Genomic DNA, 20,559 nt, shown 5'->3' with positions numbered 1-20,559 from the left:
TCGGCAGGGAAGGAAGGCCATTCGGTTTGTTGCCTATTACAGAAGAAGAGGAGGTAATAGATAGGGACAAAATTAGAGCGCAAGCCAAAGAAAACATTGATCGGAACGCCAATTACGATAAAAAGAGATTTGATAAAAACAAAGCAAAGATTGTAAAGCACCAGGTTGGTGACTATGTTTTGATTAAAAATGAAGAGAGAAATCAAACGAAGCTAGATCCTAAATTTAAGGGGCCATTTGAAATTATTGAAGTTTTGGAGGGAGACAGATATAAACTAAAGTCGTTAACTAGTAAACGGCAGTATAAATATGCACACGAACATTTACGGTCTCTACCTGATACGCAAATACTTGCAGAAATAGATGAAGAATTTGATCGTTCGATTGATGAAAATAATTAGCTCCGAATGTCAAATGTGTATACGGCTGCACCACGATTCTGTGTGAATGCGTGGCGGGAGCATATGTATGTGTATACGGCTGCACCACGATTCTGTGTGAATGCGTGGCGGGAGCATATGTATGTGTATACGGCTGCACCATGATCCTATGGGGATGCTTGGCGGGAGCGTATGTGTAAATCCTACGAGGATGCTTGGCAAGAACAATTGTGTGAGACTGCACCACGATTCTGTGTGAATGCGTGGCGGGAGTATATGTGTATACGACTGCACCATGATCCTGTGTGGATACGTGGCGGGAGTCAGGAGGACGAGTTGGTGTCCAATTGGAAATAAAGAGAAATTGTGAAAATGAATATTGTTGAGATATAACAAGAAACGCTGTTATTGGTTGTATGTTTATGAAATAATTGAATGATTTGGATTAGAAGCTAATGTCAATAAAAAAATTGAAAGGAATACTGCTTGTTGTAAAGCTTAATGGGTCATGACCACGCATACACGAGGACGTGTGCAGGTCAGGAAGGCCGTGTCGCAGTTCTCAGAAATATTTGAATTCGATGAACGCTAAAGTTATTTGGCGCTCCGATTTGGTTGTCGCTTGGCATAAGCCGCTGGTTCCTGGTAAAACATGGATTCTAGGAATTCCTACTCTACTCGTAGCGCGACGGCATTGCCAGATCTCTTTTAGAGTGGCGTAGTCGTCGAGTGAGGCCCGGTCGCCCAAGAGAGAGAGAGAGAGAGAACCAGAGAGCAAGAAGTTGCAAGAAGATAAGCTCTGGTATTTGAAGGGTGGTCAGTTTGAATTGGGCTCTTGGCGCGATCGGGACTTACTGCGCAATCGAAATGGCAGACCATGAAAACACTCCTTCTCCGTTAAATATATATTTTTTTAATCGCGATGGATAGAAATATTCCTAGTCTTCAATGTTGCAAGCACAACATTTTAACAGAGCGCATTACTGTTAAGCTATCAACTGTCAAAGTCAGCTGTTTGTGCAACTTGAAGCGAGCGTTGTTAAGTCGTAAATTTTTCTTCCAAATTTACCACTAAAAAAGAAGCAAAAAAACCAATTCAAGTGCAATTTTTTGGCATGCAGTCCAACAATAGTGGTTTGTATTATGTATTTGTAAACGTGATTTGTAATTATCGATTGTGACGTTCCTGTTATTTTGTGTAAGTTATAACCCCAAAAAATATAAAAGCGATTGTTAATATAAATATAAAAGTGATTTGTTATTTTTAAATAGAGCTACAAAGTGATTCAAGCACTTTCAAACTCTAAAAATTGTTACATGTTGTAGGTTATTCAAGTACTTTTCTATTCTGTTAGTATAATAGTGCACTTTTGCGCAATTTTTCTAAAATTAAGCTTTTTAGGTTCTAACCTCAAATTTGCAAACTCCTAGTTTCTTAACATATGTAAAGCAGAGCCGACAAAGAGTGCAAAGGAGATTGCCATCTTCGAATTTTTGAATGCGTTAATACGTTGTCCTTGTTTCAAGCAAGATGATGCAATTTTGTTAAAAAAAAAAAGTCAAAGCCTTTGCTACAATCACTAACCATACAACATATAGACGGTCATTTCATACGACGCATTTGGACACAAAAAAACGGACCGCGGAAGGTCCACTGTGCTCACAGCAGCAGGTCCATACACTTCGTGTGCGTTCGGGGTTTTTGCTCTCTCATTCTTATTCTCATTTTTACGCTCGCGCACTCATTGCACGAGTTCAGTCGTTCAGTCGCAGAGAAGCGCTTTTTGAAGAAGGCTGCCCTGCGCTTGAATTCGTCTTTGTATGTATGCGTGATCATGCATTCTCATACACGGGAGCATGTGTGCGTTTATTTCATTTCGGCGCATCAAGAATATTTTGTATTTTGCCAGTTTTCAAACTTGGTACCCTAAGAATATGGGCGTATTTACTATTGGGTTATGACATAAATATTAATATTATATGTTTTAATATATTTTTTTAATATTTCAGCATACATTTTATTTTTGTTTACAAATTCAAATCAGTGGTAGCAGTAAAATGTTTTACATATATGTATGTATTCGAATTTATAGAAATCATTCCACTGAGATGGGAACAGGGCATATCGCAGTCGTGTCACTTGAAACACCGACTGCTCTTCAGTGGTTGAGAAAACTTCAAACTACATAAATCAATTCTTGTCGATGTTTTGCGAGCGGTTGGTGCCTGCATACCCTACCGACGATTGCTTTTAAGGGGAGCGGGCTTTTAGGACACTTGTTTTAAATGTTATGTTTAGTGATCTTTGGTTGATTTATTTTTTAATGATTCGCAGTGTTATTTTAATTGTCTTTAAACAATTCGTTAAAATTCAAGATATTGGTACAATTAAAATCTAAAATTATAATCATTAAAATAAATTATTATCATTAAAAACATGTGGATTTTTATATTTGTTCCATTTACATTTTCAAAAATATAAAAAGTATTTTATTATTTATTACTTGTTTAAAGACAATTAAAATAACACTGCGAATCATTAAAAAATAAATCAACCAAAGATCACTAAACATAACATTTAAAACAAGTGTCCTAAAAGCCCGCTCCCCTTAAAAGCAATCGTCGGTAGGGTATGCAGGCACCAACCGCTCGCAAAACATCGACAAGAATTGATTTATGTAGTTTGAAGTTTTCTCAACCACTGAAGAGCAGTCGGTGTTTCAAGTGACACGACTGCGATATGCCCTGTTCCCATCTCAGTGGAATGATTTCTATAAATTCGAATACATACATATATGTAAAACAATTTACTGCTACCACTGATTTGAATTTGTAAACAAAAATAAAATGTATGCTGAAATATAAAAAAAAAATATATTATAACATATAATATTAATATTTATGTCATAACCCAATAGTAAATACGCCCATATTCTTAGGGTACCAAGTTTGAAAAGTGGCAAAAGACAAAATATTCTTGATGCGCCGAAATGAAATAAACGCACACATGCTCCCGTGTATGAGAATGCATGATCACGCATACATACAAAGACGAATTCAAGCGCAGGACAGCCTTCTTCAAAAAGCGCCTCTCTGCGACTGAACGACTGAACTCGTGCAATGAGTGCGCGAGCATAAAAATGAGAATAAGAATGAGAGAGTAAAAAACCCGAACGCACACGAAGTGCATGGACCTGCTGCTGTGAGAACGGTGGACCTTCCGCGGTCCGTTTTCTTGTGTCCAAATGCGTCGTATGAAATGACCAGTCTATATGTTGTATGGTTAGTGCTACAATGTAACACAGAAGGGGGCAAAGTGCAAAAGAAACTCTAATCTTTTCAGCCAAAGGCATTCTTCTTGGCTAAGGAAACGAAGCGACAGAAATAGCATCCCTGCAGACGGGCAATTTTTGATAACTGATTCAAGCTGCAAGTTCAGCTTTATTAAAACGAAGTTATAGATTTCTTTTTTACAGAGTTTTTTAAACTTTTTTCAAAACAATTATTGCGTTTGCTCTGAAAATAACTTCTCCCAAAAAAAAAAAACTTGTTATATCCTAACAAAAAGGTATCGCCACGCCCATTTTTTTTCCAACCGTGTATTTTTTTTAAATTATCTTCTGAATAAAAAAAAAATTTTTTTTTGTTTAGTATTTAGCAAAAAAAAAAAAAACCTAAAAAAGGGCGTAACCTCGCCCATTTTTTTTATAAAACCTTGCTTTTCGTAACATAGACTAAATTTAAAAAAACAAAACCCGTGAAAATTGCTTCGTATTTAAGTTATTAATTAATGTCACAAAAAGTAGTCGTTTGCCCCATTGTGCAATGCATTCTTTTTTATCTCCTGTGATTTGTACAAAAAATAAGCGTTATTTTCGTCTTGCTGCTGTTGCTGTTTTTCGTGACTATGACTCCTAGGTTTACCTAATGCAATTGTTATTGGTTTGATTGCCGGCATTAGGTCAAATATTGGTTTATTAGTTCTTTCCGGTTATTAGATTTGCAAGGGAACAGTGCCCTTGCGATTTGGTATTGCTTCCAGCTTCTTTTCGCTTTTAAGTTTTATTTTTGTTAAGATTTTTATTGAAGTTTAGGAATTTCGCTTACGAACACACTTGTGGAGCGATCGAAAACACGTCTGCGCGGGGCAACTGTTGAACAATATCGAATGTTTTAAGTTTTTTTCTCGAAAATGGATATCAGACATTTTATATGGTAAAGGTGCGATTTGATTTTTATATAAATTAAAATACAGCTAAGTTCTATTTTTTTTAAATTGTTTCCGAAGCATATGATAAAGTCGACCGATCCCGCTCGTTACGAACTTGTATAAAACCTGCAATAGAAAGACATCTTTTGGGAAAGTTTTATGATTAACGCACGGGTGGTCGGACATGACTGGATCGACTCTTCTACTGATCAAGAGTAAATACTTTATAGGGTCGGAAAGTCTCCTTCACTAAATTGCAAACCTTTTTGCAAGAGTAAAAAAAGTAAATAATTAAATATTAATAACGTACTATAGTGTATCTGGTGGTCCAATTATTAAGACTTCCCAGCGAAATATATCATTTTCATCAATCAAACCAGCGGAGAATCCTTCCACTGGATTTTTGTTCAGTTCTGAAACGATATAAATATAAATACATTAGAAAAAATAAACTTTTTTATAATAATTTTTTAAGAGATGTCACAGAAAGATCGTTTAAACGAATTGCAACCCTACAAGTAAGGAGGTAAACTTCGACTTGCCCGAGCTTACATACCCTTACTTAAAGCTATTAAGTACACCATCACTTTATATATCAAAGCACTTTTTTTATAAATTAGAAAATAGCAAAGGTTTTTATATTTTTTTTTTGGATTGTTCTTATAAGAGCTATATGATATAGTCATCCGATCCGGTCCGTTCCGGCTTATAAATGTACTTCTTTACCCTACACAAGGGTATAATGAAACAAAAAATATTATTGAAAATCTGTGGGATAAAAGGTAGGGCAGACCCATCTGCATGCTATTAACCTGTACCTCACTTGACTTCTTCCTTACGCTTTGAGGACAAATACAATTTCAAATACTCCGGGGAAAAACCAAAAAAATCACTATTTTTCAAAAAAAAAAAAAAAAAAAAAAACATTCATGGGGACATGTAGTGAGTGTGTGCATAGGACTTTACTATATATAGCCACAGAATTGAAAACCTGCTGTGTTGGTCCGATCGTAACGAGTAATACACCAATCGAAAGGTATAGGGATTGCATACCCAGACTTTAGGAAAAGTAATTGGTTCACTAAAAAGAGCGATGAAAGTGACATACTAATATATTTTATAAATTATGTTCTTGAGCCCGGGTTTATAATACATTCTACAGTTTTAACACAATTTAAATTTTGTTGAAAAAAACCGTCGAATGACACCCAATTGCTTAGATTTGATGCTTCGTTTAAAAGTTATTAAAAACCTTTTTTAGTAAATCTGAAAATGAAATTATTTAAAGTCTCTGATTGACAATTTCAAAAATTTTTAAGTACTTGCTTTACAATTCTGGGAAAATTTTTTTCTTTGTAGGAAATATACCTGGATGAAGCGGTCCGCCGAATGGAAACATTTAAAACGTTTATTTATATATAGAAAATGCTTATTGATTTTTCGTCACAAAATTTAAAATCAGATATTTTGTGTATTGAATGTTCGATCGCCACAAACAAAAGGAACTGTACGGTTTGATCAATATTTATTTTATTAAAGCATAGGTCACACGCTCTGAGGGGCGGTCAGGTGCAATTGCATCGAGGGTACTAGATGGCTTTCTATGTACGATAATGATTACTAGTCTACTATCTTCATATTTATAACCATTAATCCCAGAACCTTATTAAATTTCATCCTTATCGTGAAAACTTTTCAAACAAGGAAACCATTTTACGTTAAAAAATTTGAACGCGTTTGTCAGAACTATGTTTTCTAACCGATTTAAAACACAACTCTTGATCTATTGTTCTGATTTCCTACATTCAAACCATGTTTGCAAGGTAATACATATTTGTATACTACAAATTTTAAAAAATCTTAGATTGCAAATTTTTCCTACAAGGTCAAATCACAGCCTTTTTTCACAGGTTGCCATTTTAGTAAATGTTTAGTCAAAAATAATTTCAATCAAGTAAAATCAGAGATAATTTTATCAATTTTGATAAACAAAAGACATTTCTAAATTTATTTTACTACATGAGATTGATATTTGAAAAACCGGACAATGTTTAGAGTGCAGATGCCGACAAAAGCAGATATTTTAAATTTCTCCCGACGATCTATATAAATAGCAGGAAAAATAAGGGGATTAAATTCAAACTTAAAAAAAAAACGGAACGATCGCTTCGCGTTTGCATTGTGATTAATCTGTGTTAAATAAATTAAATCATTTTTAACATTTAATTTGGTGTTAAGTTTGTTTGGTTTTGTAATTCTGTTGCCTCCTTTCTAAGTTTTCTTGTCGCAGATCTCTAGCCCTGTGCTATCGGTGCCCGAATCCCAAAAGCGCATAAAATTCGCCATCGGTGGGGAGCCTTTGGCTAACGCCGTGGAACCCGCTCCCCGCGATTCACAACCCGCAGCACAGCTGCCGATCTTAGGTGCCGCTACAATGATACTAAGACCGGCGGTAAAATAAATTCATTACCCGAATGTGTGGGTCGCGACGTGGTGTCGCCAGGGACATCTGGTTTGTCCGAACAAAATAAATCAGTTACCCTAACACCTCATGTTGACCTAACGTCCGGATAACCGGGCAACACTGGTATTTATTATTATATTATTGTTGACCGTTGATGCACTATAAAGCGAACAAACAAGTGCCCCAACTAACCCAAGCACGAGCTCGTTACGCGCGGGCCATTGCATTGTGGACAATTATCGAGGTCACGAAGAAAACACAAAAAAGCATAATAATACATTTATAAAAAAAACTAAAACTAAGTACGGTGCAAATATGGTAAAACTGTAGTTTTTTTTTTTTATGCAAATTTGATTATATACATTATTATAATTATTACAAATAACTCGAATGGGTTTATGGAGGCCAATATTTGAGGTACATCTTGGTAAGTTAAGAGGATGGTAGTTGCGGGTTGGTCTAAAAGGCACATTAAAACTAAAGCGGCTTATTAATATAACCTTTGACAAGATTGTGCATTAAAAAAGTTCCATGCATGATTCTACGATTTTTAAGAGTTGGTAAATTAAGCAATAGTAATCTACTAGAGTAAGAAGTAAACCTTACGTTTTGATTCCATTTCAAACTACGAAGGGCGAAAAAATAAATTTTTTTGGACCGATTTAAAACGATCAATGTGTATTTCATATTGGGGACTCCAAACGGGAGCGCAATATTCTAAATTAGGACGGACAAGGAAAATAAATAATAATTAAGTTATATAAGGATCGTCAATTTCTTTCGACCATCGCTTAATAAACCCAAGAACACTCAAAGCCTTGTTAACTTGACTTTATGTGACAGTCGAATTTTAATTTTTATATACCAGTGACATATTATGAAGAGAATAGCTTATAAATGAAGGCGTACCCCTATAAAAAGTCATTACTTAAAATTTGAGGCAATTCTGATTTAAGAGGTTAGATTGACACTATCTCTAAAAACAATTTATATCAGACTGTTAGCCGAATCCCGATTGCAAATTATTATAGGACAAAGTTTAATATCATCAGCATACATTAGTACTCGAGAATGTGGTTTGACAGAAAGAAGATCATTGAAAAGCAAAGTAAAGAGCAAAGGACCCACATGACTACCATGATGCACTTTAGATCAGCATTTTTAAAAATATGGTGATATTAGTGAGAAATACAAGTGTTGCAAATGAGAAGTAATAATGCGCTCAAATACTTGAGGTATTGCACTTAATTTAGAAATACCTCTATAATTTTGAACATCCGACTTTTGTCCCTTTTTATGGAGTGGAATAATAAAAGAATCTTTCCAGATAATTGGAAAAATCGATGTTCAGGTAAACAATTTAAGCAGTTTAAGAATCGGTTTACAAATAGTTGAGGCATACTGACTTGATGAAAGCAGGAACCTGATAATACCCGCTGACCGTATTTGCATTCAACTCCCTAAAAATAATGTACAAACGGTCACTTCCATTCTTCTTCTTTACCAATAACAGTGATCCTGCAAAGGGGGGCAGCAAGGTTGACTGGATGGATGCCTGAAGTTCCTGTATTTTGTATCTCACTAGCAATCTTTTATCAAAAAGTATGGAACGGGCTCACCGTGGTGGTACAAAATTCCCATTGGATCAACGACATTTCACACATCCACTTGCTTGACGATGATGGGGCCATTGTACATGTGGTTGCGATATGGCCCAGCTGGCCACACTTGGCACATGTCACGGTTGACATGTGCCTCCTCGGCACAGTGTGGCTGCGAATCGAGTTGCTTTTTACGTCACTTCCTCCTCCAGATCTCCTGCTTCGACATTCTGCAATTTTAGGTCCAGTTTTGCCACGGCAATCTCTGCTTCATGCTCAGGGGTTTGACAATCACTACGCTTGCGAAAAGCATAGACACATACATTATGTTTGTTGTAAATAGCAAACGTTGCAGCCGTTTGTCCAAATGCGCAGCGTAAGCCAGCACGTCCCATACCGCAATTTCTTCATAGTTCATCTTCTTCCACTTTACTAACAGTGCCGTCACTTGTCTACTAGCATATACAGACAAACACACGCTTGGCTTTGGGCCACTGCTGAACATGTTTAACAAAATGGCGAAATGGTGTCTCAACACCTTCGTAACGTTGAATAAAGAGTTCTTGAAATTCTTTTCACATTATCCAAGTAGCAGCGTCAGCATTCGCAGCGTTTGGGCAGAATTTTGGTGGCGTCACTTTGGTGCATCGATTTAGTTAGGTCCAGATTTTTGTTGTCCTACCAATAAGACACGCCATTGACCGTCAGGTTAGTCTCGTGGTGAAGCGGACCCCACTTCTGATATCGGAGATGACCGAGCTTGTACCGGTGCGTCTTCTTTTTCTGCCATTTCTTAATTAGGATGACACTGCAAGTCGCATGTACGTCCTTTCATGCTCTAGAACTGACTGACCGGCTGTCAACCCGTCAGGGCTCTCATACTCCTTCTCTTTCGTTTTTATCTTTCCAACAACTATACTCAGTGAAACAACCACAGGCGCCATGTAAATCTGATTCAAGACATCGGTGTCAGAGCGTAGGCATAGCACGGCACGAACGTTATAAAACCCCTATCGACACAAATACACCCATCGCCACATATAAGCCGCAATATGAAAAAAGTGCATTTTTACCTTCAGTATGCGGGGGGTTTCTTTAAATGCTCTTCGGGTTTACTTTTATTATTGGCTTTGTATATTACCTACACAATAACGTCAATTTAAAGCGCTGCTGTTAAAATAACTCAGTCAAGAATATTATTTGTGAAGCAATTGACTATTCGTGAGGAGAAAATTATAGTTTTGTATTATCAAACTGGTTTAAAACGACAAATTCTCTCTCTCTCTCTCTCTCTCTCTCTCTCTCTCTCGACATCTCAATTACATTATTATGAATCATCAGTGCGTAAATTATAAATAAATACCGTGATACCGAAGAAGTAAATAGAAAAAAAAGAGCGGGAAGGATAGACTCAAAAATGCTGTTGTTATAGCATCTGAGAATCGGCAAGAATTTTGAAACAATATTTCTGTGGGAACTATTCAAAGTCGGCTTACCGTGGTGGGCTAAATGGCAAGAACACCTGTCAGAAAGCCACTACATTACTTGCGGATGAAGAAAATTAGGCTGATCTGGGCCAAAGATAAGGAAAATTGGTCACGAGTGTTTTTCTCAGATGACTCCAAGTTTAACCTCATTAGACTTGGTGGCTTCTGCAAGGTGCATCGCAGAAAGGGCGAACGCTTTTTTAAAAAATGCTTTGAACCCACCGTTAAGAATTCACCATACATCATGGTATGAGGAGGCATATCCAAAAACAAAACTGAATCAATTATGATGATTCAGGGTTTGGTTAATGCTGAGAAGTACAAAGAAATTATTTGAAGTGGAGTTATGCCGAGCATTAAATCCACAACTGAAAAAGAAGAAGAACCTAATTGTTTATATATTTTTATTGTTTCCATGGGAGCTATATGATATAGTCGTCCGATTTTGATGAAATTTAAAACGTATTTATGAAATATTTAACCAACAATATATGTCGAAGAAATAAAAAAATATTAAAAAACAACAAAGTTATAATTTCTATTTTACTTATTTTTTAGATTGTTCCTATGGGAGGTATATGATAAAGTCGTCCAATTTTTAAGAAATTTAAACTGAATTTGGAAATAATCAACCAATACAACAAGTTGAAAAAAAAAAAAAATAAAAAAACAGCAAAGTTCTTATTTTTTTTATACCCTTGCAAAGGGTATTATAATTTCAGTCAGAAGTTTGCAACGTAGTGAAGAAATCATTTCCGACCCTATAAAGTATATATATTCTTGATCAGCATCACAAAAAGAGTCGATCTAGCTATGTTCGTCCGTTTCTACGCAAACTAGTCTCTCAGTTATAAAGCTATCTGCATTAAACTTTGCCAAAAGTTGTCTTTCTATTGCAGGTAGTGCATAATAGCCTGATTCCATTGCCGCATTAGTGAACTTTTTAAATGTGCCTGATTCCATTGGCGCATTAGCATTTAGCTAATGCTACTCCGACATGTGAGTGGCACGAACAGCTGAGCTGGGTTTGTTTACTTTTGAATTTTGGCAAATTCAAAAGAAATTAGTTAAATTGATGAACATGAGTGAGTTTACTAAACTCTGTAATGCTTGGCAGGACATCCATAATGCGACCTAGGCATTTGCCAACTTGGACGACAAGGAAGAGAAGCTGATTGCGTTATGACGGGTTCGCAATGAAGACCACCACAGTTTCTAAAAAGAGTAAGGATCTCCGTATATGTGGGCTTTATTTTATTGTAGAGATCCAGCAGTAATGCATTGTGGTACTGCGAGCAGAATTTGCAGCGTGCGCTCTATGTTTCAGTCATTTTTGTACAAAATAGATTTTATATTCAAAAGACATCAAAAATTGCGCCAACCTTGCATATAGAAAACAGCTGTTGTGGTGGTGGCACGAACAAAATATCGTTATACATCGGTATTTTTCGGTATTTTTTCTAAAAATGTTCGGGGCGAATGGTTTTTAATCGCATTTAAAAATCATATTTATTTTAAATGCGGCATTTAGCCTTATAGGATTCCCTGTGTAAATAAATGTGCATTAGGCTAAATGCGTTTTAATGCGCCAATGGAATCAGACTATAAGTCGGAACGAGCCGGATTGGACGGCTATAGCATATAGCTCCAATAGGAACAACCGGAAAAATAAAAAAAAATAATATATTTGCTGTTTTTCAATTTTTTTTAGTTCTTCGACATATAGTAATGGTTAAACATTTCAGAATTACGGTTTAAGCTAAAAAGAATAAAACTATTAAAAAAAATTTTTTTAATTAATTCTTTTATTTTTAATTTTTTTTTTGAGATTCTTTTTGACTAATTAATAATTTGACAGTTCAGAACATATGTCGAAGAACTTAATAAAAAACAAGAAAAGAAGCAAACTTGGGCAAGCCGGAGTTTATATACCCTTGCAGTTATTGCAAAAATTAAATATTCTTGAAAACATTAAAATTATCGTTCACTTGCGTCAGTATATGTTTAAAAAAAATTGCGCTATGATGATTTGTAGCTCAATTATTCGATAGTTCGTATGACAGCTATAAAATTAAAAGCGTAATTCTGAAAAAATTACATTTGTTTAATATTTTTATTTTTAACATTTTATTGATTTCATGGGAGCTATATGATATAGTCGTCCGGTTTTAATGAAATTTAAACAGTAATTCTGAAATATTTGACCATTATGTCGAAGAACTAAAAAAATATTAAGAAAGCAGCAAAGTTATAATTCTTTTTATTTATTTTTACGATTGTTCCTATGGGAGCTATATGCTATTGTCGTCCGATTTTGATGAAATTGAAACCGTAATTCTGAAATATTTAACTATTATAAACCGTAATTCTGAAATATTTAACTATTATATGTCGAAGAACAAAAAAAAAATTTAAAAACAGCAAAGATACATTTTTTTTATTTATTTTCCGATTGTTCCTATGGGAGCTATATGCTATAGTCGTCCAATCCGGCTCGTTCCGACTTATATACTACCTGCAACAGAAAGACAACTTTTTGAAAAATTTCATGCAGATAGCTTTAAAACTGAGAGACTAGTTTGCGTAGAAACGGACGGACAGTCGGACATGGCTAGATCGACTCTCCTAGTGATGCCGATCAAAAATATATATATTTTATATGGTCGGAAACGTCTCCTTCACTGCGTTGCAAACTTCATTATAATACCCTCTAAAAGGGTACAAAAGTAAGAAACAGCTAAGTTATAATTTTTTTTTATTTATTTCTCCGATTTTTCCTTTGGGAGCTATATGCTATTGTCGTCCGATCCGGCTTGTTCCGACTTAAAGAATACCCGCAATAGAAAGACAAATTTTGGCAGTTTCAGGAGACTTTATTATTTGTCGCCTATAAGCAAAGATTCAACACGATGTTGTGATTGCCTTTCCTTTGCAATACTTCAGTCATGCGTCTTTGCAAGGAATTTACAAGCTTTTCAGTTTGAGCCGCTGTCATTAGCTCCCATTCTAATAGGAAAATATCTTTTGGCATTGCCTTCGAAGTTTTTGTGTGCTGCCTGATCCTTCCTTCCTATAAATGCCATTATAGAACAGCTTCCTTACATTATAGATCAGCCAGGGCCCAACATTTTGGGGTCGTTTTCTTGCCCAAGTTTTACAGCACTTTAGATAAATTATCCTTCAAAAGTTGTATGTACACCTTGTGGTCCATAATACCTTCTATAAAGTAAAACTGTCAAATATGTTACGATTTTTGAAAACCGACTTCCAACTGCACTTTTCATGAAGTCAATCGTGGGATATTTTGGAATTGTAAAACTATTTTGTCATCTTTATTAAGCGACATGGGCGGCCTTCGCGGATATTGGAAATCATATAAACCGTCGAAGTATAAATGTATTTTTAGGATGGTTTTCCTTTTGATTGCTTACATTTGCCCTCTATTGACTTCCATGATTTAAAGTGCATTGTCATATCAGTACTTGTTGGCCTACCTTGAAAAACCAATCCAAATCGAACCACTAAATTCTCCTGCTATAAGCAAACTTATAAAAGCAAGTTTTTTTAAGGGTTTGGGGGAAAAGCGCTTTATAAGAATTCCAAAAGGGATACTCATTTTTTAAATTAACGAATATGAAAATAATTGTTGCCACAATTCATCCAAAAAATGCATTATTTTTTTATATCAGGAAATGGCCTATGCATTTGCTGTCAAAGTGACACTAAAATTTTGGCCCTGTATGCAGAGATATGATGCTGACGCATCCAAAATGTTGATTCCAAAAGTCCTTGAATTTTCCAATAATTTCTGGTCAAAAATAAGAACATCTAAGAGAAAACACATTGACAAGACATACACACATACATATTTCACAACTAATAATGCAGAAAAATGGTTGTTTTAAGATATTATATTGAAGTAAAAAAAAGGTTAAGTAAAAACAAATAATTTAATATCATTTTATAACTAATATAACAGTAAACAAATTTAAAATCAACACCTAACAGAATTTTTAAATGTATGTAGTAAGAATTTCTTGTGCTATAATTTTAAAACCATGCGGACAACTAAATTAAAATATATTATGAACATACATACATAGTCATGTATGTATATACATATATATAATATGCTCATGAAATTGTTGAACTTACCTGCCAATTGTTTTTTTAACAGTAGAGATGACTGAAGTTCAGACATTATAAGTTTAAAACCAATTAGTTTTAATAAAACGCACAACGAATTTTCACAAATAAAACTAGTTAGTTCTAAAATATGATGGTCTCCAAATTGTAAATATGTTGATCAACCAACAGAATTTTCTTTCTTTAAAGACCAAACATAAAATTGAACTAGTGTGGTAGTTCACGGAAAAACGAAAAATAAAATTTTTAATAATAAAATTTCTCACCACATTACAACTTATATATGCCAGTTTTACACGGAGCAACATCTAAGTTCAATAGAGATTACATTCCCATATACCTAAGAACATGTTCCAACATTTTTTGACTTGCAACCTGAATATTTTCTTTTTAGATAATAGTAAAATGTTACTACAATGGTGAAGTTACATTTAACTTGTGTGATATAACTAATGGAGGCTAAAAACCAAACATTTTATAAAAATAATTTTTAAAGATTTTATTTAATATTTCCGATACCATAGACACGATCGAATATTGGGTTTCAAAATATCGAAAACATCGAATACGCCAAACATCGATATTTCCCAGTTTTATCCAATGTACATGGAGTGTATGGAATTATCGTGACCGAAATTTAATTTTGTGTTTTCTCTTTTTTCTTCTTAGGTTTGCTAATTTCTAGTAGGCCGATCAGCTGTTATGGCATTAGCGGGTGCCTTTGTAAGTGGGTCGCTATAAATTTTCGCTGGAACTCTTTTAAGCGGTTGTGTGCAGACGCAATAATATCTATGTGAACATTTCAAACTGTCAGACGAGGATAATAGGCAATTCAAATAAGCCTTCGTCTACCGTTTACCGTCTAATACTTAATTCACATTACGGTACATTTTGGGGGAACGATGAGAAGACGGTGAAAAATTGAAAATCCAATTCACAATTCCACCGTCTATCGTCAACATCTTCTTCTTCCGAGTGCTCAAAACAAAAAAATGGAAAGCCCATTGGATGTGTCTATTATTTTGGCTGCCGCCGAGCAGCAGCAGCTCAACTAAGTGCAGAGCATTGTCGAATTTACTAAGTTTTGGTCGAATTTCACTTTGTTCTGAGCACTTGGAAGAAGATGACGTTGACGGTAGACGGTGGTAGTGTGAATTGGGGATTTACTTTTTCACCAACTTCTCATCGTTCCCCCAAAAAATACTGTAATTATTAATTTAAAAATTACAGTTATATAGTGATGGAATCAAAATATACTAAATATACTGGGTAATACGGAAAAGTTGTGATGGCTAGATGGTAAAGGGCTAGATGGTAAAGGGTAGACAGAGTCAAATGTAAATCGGCTATAACGTCAATAGTCAGAGAGCAGATGAAGAGAGCGGACGTGTTTCGCGCGAAGTTGAAAAGCTGAAGAAAGTGCATGTTTTAAAGATAAATGAAAAAATACACGAACAAAAATAAGATTGGTGTATAAAAAAATATACAAAGAGACGCTAAAACAGAAAAAAAGTTATTCAACTCAAAAAAAAAGCAATGATATGATTAAAACAAGTGCATTATTATTTTACTAATAATGCCTAGCTAAAAAGAAAAAAATGAGCTCAATGAGCGACGATCCAAGTAAAGAGCGCCGAAGCTCCACGATCCGAAGAGCGGGGTACTTCTCGAATATATCAACTAGCGATAGCGAAGTGTTAAAAACGTCTACTAAGGATAACTCGGTAACTAATGGCGGTCGATAACCAAAGAGCACGGTATAGCCCCCACGTTCTTCATACTCTACATACATTCTACATACTTTCTTTAACGGCGTGAAGTTCTCAATGTAAAACCTCCCACCATCAGACTCGACAACTGGAACACCAAAAATATGCAGCGGTAAAACGTCTGCATTTGCACCAAAGGAAATAGCAGCAAATACAGCAACGGCAGCAAAATTAACAACAGAGACAGAAACGGCTCTTATCGCGGAACCAACTGCGAAGTCGTTGACCGCAGCGCCAAATACAACGACAACAAAAACTCTGACAGCTAAACAAAACCAAAATCGGGCCTGGCCATACAATCCGGAATGGATCGCTACATACAAATTAAGCGTAAGCTTAGCCCGCAGATCACCGGAGTTGGTAACAAACCAAAAATAAACCGTGTCCAAAGAGACATCGAATTACCCGGGAGTTCTAATGACAACAGATTAGCGCTCCTAGCTGAAATCCAACCAGAACTGGGTCAAGAGACCCAACCGAAACCTAAGCCCCCACCAATTTACGTTAGGGAGAAAAGCTCGAACGCCCTGTTCAACAAATTTATTGTTGTTAAGACCAAATCTGAAGAATATTTCCGAGATGTATCCAAATACCTTGACGAAGCTTAGAAAAACTACTACAAGTAAGTTTATTTGTTGATCCGGTGGGTGATGAGTCGCCGTCGGTATCAGGAAGTTCCTTTTCTTCCTCTTAGGCGAACGTTATGTCCGCTGTTAATTGTTGGCCGGCTGGCCGAAGGTGTCCCAATGCTGAATTAGGATGATTACGTTGGAGGGGTGACTGCCCCTCTTACCTGCTGACCTATGGACTCAGACAGTAAATAATTATATGCAGTTAACGACTGTTAGTCGGAGTTAGGTTTATGAGCTATGGCTCTTTATTATTCAAAAGTTGAATCAGAACTGAAACTTAAAGCTAACATAATTGAACTTCATAGCGGCCACTCCAATGGGCAGTGCTTGCCGGCTATGCACGAGCATCCGGCCAGACGCTGTGTCAGCAGTTTGGCCGGCGCGATGTTTACGTAAACTGTGGTCAACAACTTTGGTTTTGCTGGCCACAGTTAACTACTCCCCCTTTTAAGCTATGACCGCCCTCGGTCGATCCTAAATCTGCAATCACTTCTTTTATTTGGATGGCAGATCTTTTTGCCCTACTAAGTCGCTGATAAGTAAGACCAATGCAGATAAGTGCACAGCATGTTGTTCCTACAATAATTGCTGCGAGATACATTTGGTTGTCGTCAATTTCGTCTCGGAACTCCTTGATGAACTCCAGGTTTCGTTCACTGAAGCGGTGAAGGTACGGGAGGCTGAGAACATTTTGGTTGGCAGTGATGTTCAATAGGGGGGAACTGGCTGCCCCTGGAGTTCGCTTCTGGGCGTTAGCATGATTGATGAAGAGGGTTTCATTTATTATGGCTTGTTTATCGAAGGTGATAAGATGAGTGCCATGTACCCAGACTTCTGTCCCATTGTCCACTCGAACACTGGCAGACCTGTCGTTGATGATTACGATCCCTTCATCCACGTATGTGATTGGGTGCAGGTCGCTCTGTTGTGTTCGGCAATACGCCATCCCACCAGCATGCAGTTCTTTGGCGCATGAACTCTCCGCCAAACGGCAGAATGTGGCTCCCGGTGACACGGAGCAGTTTTTAATGGCGTAAATTTCTCCGCCGCATTCCGCTATAATGTTTTCTGTTATCTGCAGCATTGTCTCACTATGAGCGACTGCAAAGATAGTAATCTTCTTGCATGCTAATTTTACTTTGGGAAATTTTATGATGAAATGTAAAACGTTAACGGACTGCAGAACCTTCACGGACGAAACGGACAAAAGGTCCCCTACGGGGGTGTTGGTGGGTTCCTCAAGTCAAACTGATTTTAAGTCTTCATGGTCTAAAATGTTCGTACTAACAATATTAATTTTGGCAAGGGTTATTGCAAGCATTAAATTCTGTAACTCCATCATCAACATTCTGTTTCTAGCAAGTAGTGTCTCATATAGGTGTCCAGTGTCTACTTGTGAATTTTTGGCGGATCTCAGAATTTGATTAACGGTCGATGTTAGCTGATTAATTTGATTTTGGATTTTCGTGATTATTTGAATTTGCCTATTGCTTGACTCAACTAGCTTCATTTCGGTGAATCTGATTTTCTCTAAATCACCTGCGTCTGGTGTCCCTGCTACGACCTTTAACGCTGACCCAAAGAAATCTAGACTCCTAGCTACTCGATGATGAACGCCCAACGACTCTAACAAGTCCTGGAGGTGGGCGGTATCTACGCTTAGAAGCTTTTTCATGTGGAATAGTGGAAACATGTCTATCGTGTTGTCTGTTTCTTCCACCACGCGCGCACACTCCGAGAGGTTCGTTGTATGGGTGACGAACGCGAATTCTTCCCACACTAGTATTTGGCCGTCAACGATGGGGATATACTTTGCCTGGGAATAATCAGTTATGTGAGCCGACGCCAAGGATAGGAAAAAATAAGGTATGAGTACGAACCTGCGGAATTGAACTTTAGCTATTTTTTGTTCATCGAGAGGTATCCCACCACCAATAAAATAAGCTTTAACTAAAAGGCATGCCGGTGGCAATGGACTTATGGTTAGTACGAATTAGCGCCAAGTGGCTTAAAAGTGTAATAAAAATGGTTAAAGAAGGACATTATCTAATTGTGTTATTTAAGATTGTCCTTGTGGACCACCCTCCCCTTAATGAGGACCGTGGCCCCCAGGTCCGCTTTTACAGCTCTTTCCTCACACAAGGGTGTGAGTTTATTTCCCATCCTTTTGTTGTTCTTGTTCTCCAACTTCGAAGTTTCTTAGCGCGTCCTGTGCGTTTTTTATCTTTTCCCGGGCTTCTGTTTGTAAGTCGTTCGAGTTCGCCTGCACAACATCAGCTGGTCTTTTGTCAATGACCGTGTGGAATGATTTGTTGTACCTGGTAGTGTCGGTTATTCCGGTGTCGATTTTTAAACATCGACTGAGTTTCGATAGAGTACTATGGAACCGCTCTACCTGCCCGTTTGAAAAACTATGTAGAGGCGGTGCACTCGCAATGCTAACGCCAAAATGATTATTGAGCAAGGTTGAGATTGTCTGCGACTTCAACGACGGTTCGTTGTCGCAATAGATTACTCTAGCTTTTGGAAAATAATTCATCAGCTGAAGTAAAGCTGGTTTAAGATCCTCAATGATCCTTGAGTGGATGTCTTGCACGACAGCAAATTTCGAAAATTTGTCGATGCAAGTGAGAATATATTTCCTGTCGGTGGAGTATATGTCTATGTGCAATATTTCTCCTATATGAGAGGGGATTGGTGTCTCACCCAGCTCCTGTTTTTTTGGATGTCTGTCGTATTTGGCTCTCGCGCATGTCTTACAGTTTGAGACGATTTCGCTGGCCAATTTTGCCATCTTCGGGAAGTAGTACTCGGAGAGCACTTGCTTCACATTTTCCTGGGCCGATCTATGGGCCCTATTGTCATCAACTGCAAAAATGTCTGTTACTCGGTTTTTGCAGTACCAGAATTTTGTTGCTGGAAATTGTCGAACCAGCTGGTCCTGTATCATGGCCATCGTGTGTAGGTCACAATGGATGGCGTTTACGCCATTAAGAACGATAATATCTGCGATTTCTCTGAGCAATGATTCTTTGCAAGAGAAGCTAACTAAGTGACGCCTTTTGTTCCCAAACAGTATGAAGCTGCGTTTCAATGGGGAGTGCGCCTCTTCGAGAATCAATTGGTTCTGAAAGCAATTCAGTGGTTTGTCCGTAGAATCAATGGTGTGGGTCAGGGAGAGCTCGCTGTGTATCGTGGCTATGCATGATTCAGCTTCCTGTTCATCCATGGTATTGAGTTGTTGTCTGGACAGCGCGTCCGCGACCAAGTTCTCTTTGCCAGGCTTATAAAAAATACGCGCACCTGACTCATCGATGCGCGCCTTCTATCTCTTGATTTTAGCGTTCGGATTTGACTCCGAGACCGCAAAAGTCAAAGGCTGATGATCAGTAAAGATATTTATGTCTTTTACTGCGTACAGATAGTGCCGTAATTTGGCTAATGCCCAAATAATAGCTAACAATTCCCTTTCATTTGTAGCATAATTTTTTTCCCTGTCTTTCAATGTCCTTGAGATCATTGTGATACGACGACCCTCTTGGGACAATACAGCGCCAATGCCATAGGCCGATGCATCTGTCGTTAGATCAAATGCTTTTTTAAAATCGGGGTATCTTAGCATGACGTCTTCGGATGCCAAGATATTTCGCAGCTTCTGAAACGCTTGTTGCTGCGCCTCAGAGAACTGGACCGGAATGTTCCGTGACCTATGTCTACTAACCGTTCCGTTTTCCCCTTTCAAGATTTCCGAAATGGGTTTTGCTATTGCTGCAAAGTCCTTTATGAAACATCTGTAGTAGCTCGCCAGGCCAAGGAATGATCTGACTTCAAACACGGATTTTGGTTCCGGGAAGTCCTTAATGGCTTTGA

At 37.2% G+C, this 20,559-nt stretch overlaps 1 protein-coding gene and 1 long non-coding RNA gene across 3 annotated transcripts in view; both read right to left on the bottom strand.

Moving 5' to 3' along the window:
* The window catches only part of LOC108134571 (ubiquitin-conjugating enzyme E2 G1), a 30,226-nt gene extending 15,727 nt beyond the window's left edge, over positions 1 to 14,499 (bottom strand). The window contains exons 1-2 of one of the 2 annotated variants that reach the window (XM_041708547.1): positions 14,298 to 14,499; positions 4,901 to 5,003 (exon numbers count right to left, since the gene is read on the bottom strand). In XM_041708547.1, coding sequence (XP_041564481.1) covers positions 4,901 to 5,003; positions 14,298 to 14,343 — 149 coding nt within the window. In that variant the 5' untranslated portion in view covers positions 14,344 to 14,499. Of the gene's footprint in view, positions 1 to 4,900; positions 5,004 to 14,297 lie in introns of those variants that run through there. The other variant, XM_041708548.1, reaches the window with a different exon arrangement.
* On the bottom strand, positions 12,995 to 14,131 carry LOC108135526. The gene is made up of 2 exons (XR_001773910.2): positions 13,637 to 14,131; positions 12,995 to 13,361 (listed from the first exon to the last, which is right to left on the bottom strand). It is a non-coding gene; the product is annotated as an uncharacterized LOC108135526 (long non-coding RNA).
* Positions 14,500 to 20,559: the final 6,060 nt, after the last annotated feature.

This window comes from Drosophila elegans, unplaced genomic scaffold, assembly GCF_018152505.1.
Source record: "Drosophila elegans isolate 14027-0461.03 unplaced genomic scaffold, ASM1815250v1 contig_271, whole genome shotgun sequence".
In the NCBI taxonomy this organism is placed as follows: domain Eukaryota; kingdom Metazoa; phylum Arthropoda; class Insecta; order Diptera; family Drosophilidae; genus Drosophila; species Drosophila elegans.
This window is presented reverse-complemented; position numbering and strand designations above follow the sequence as displayed.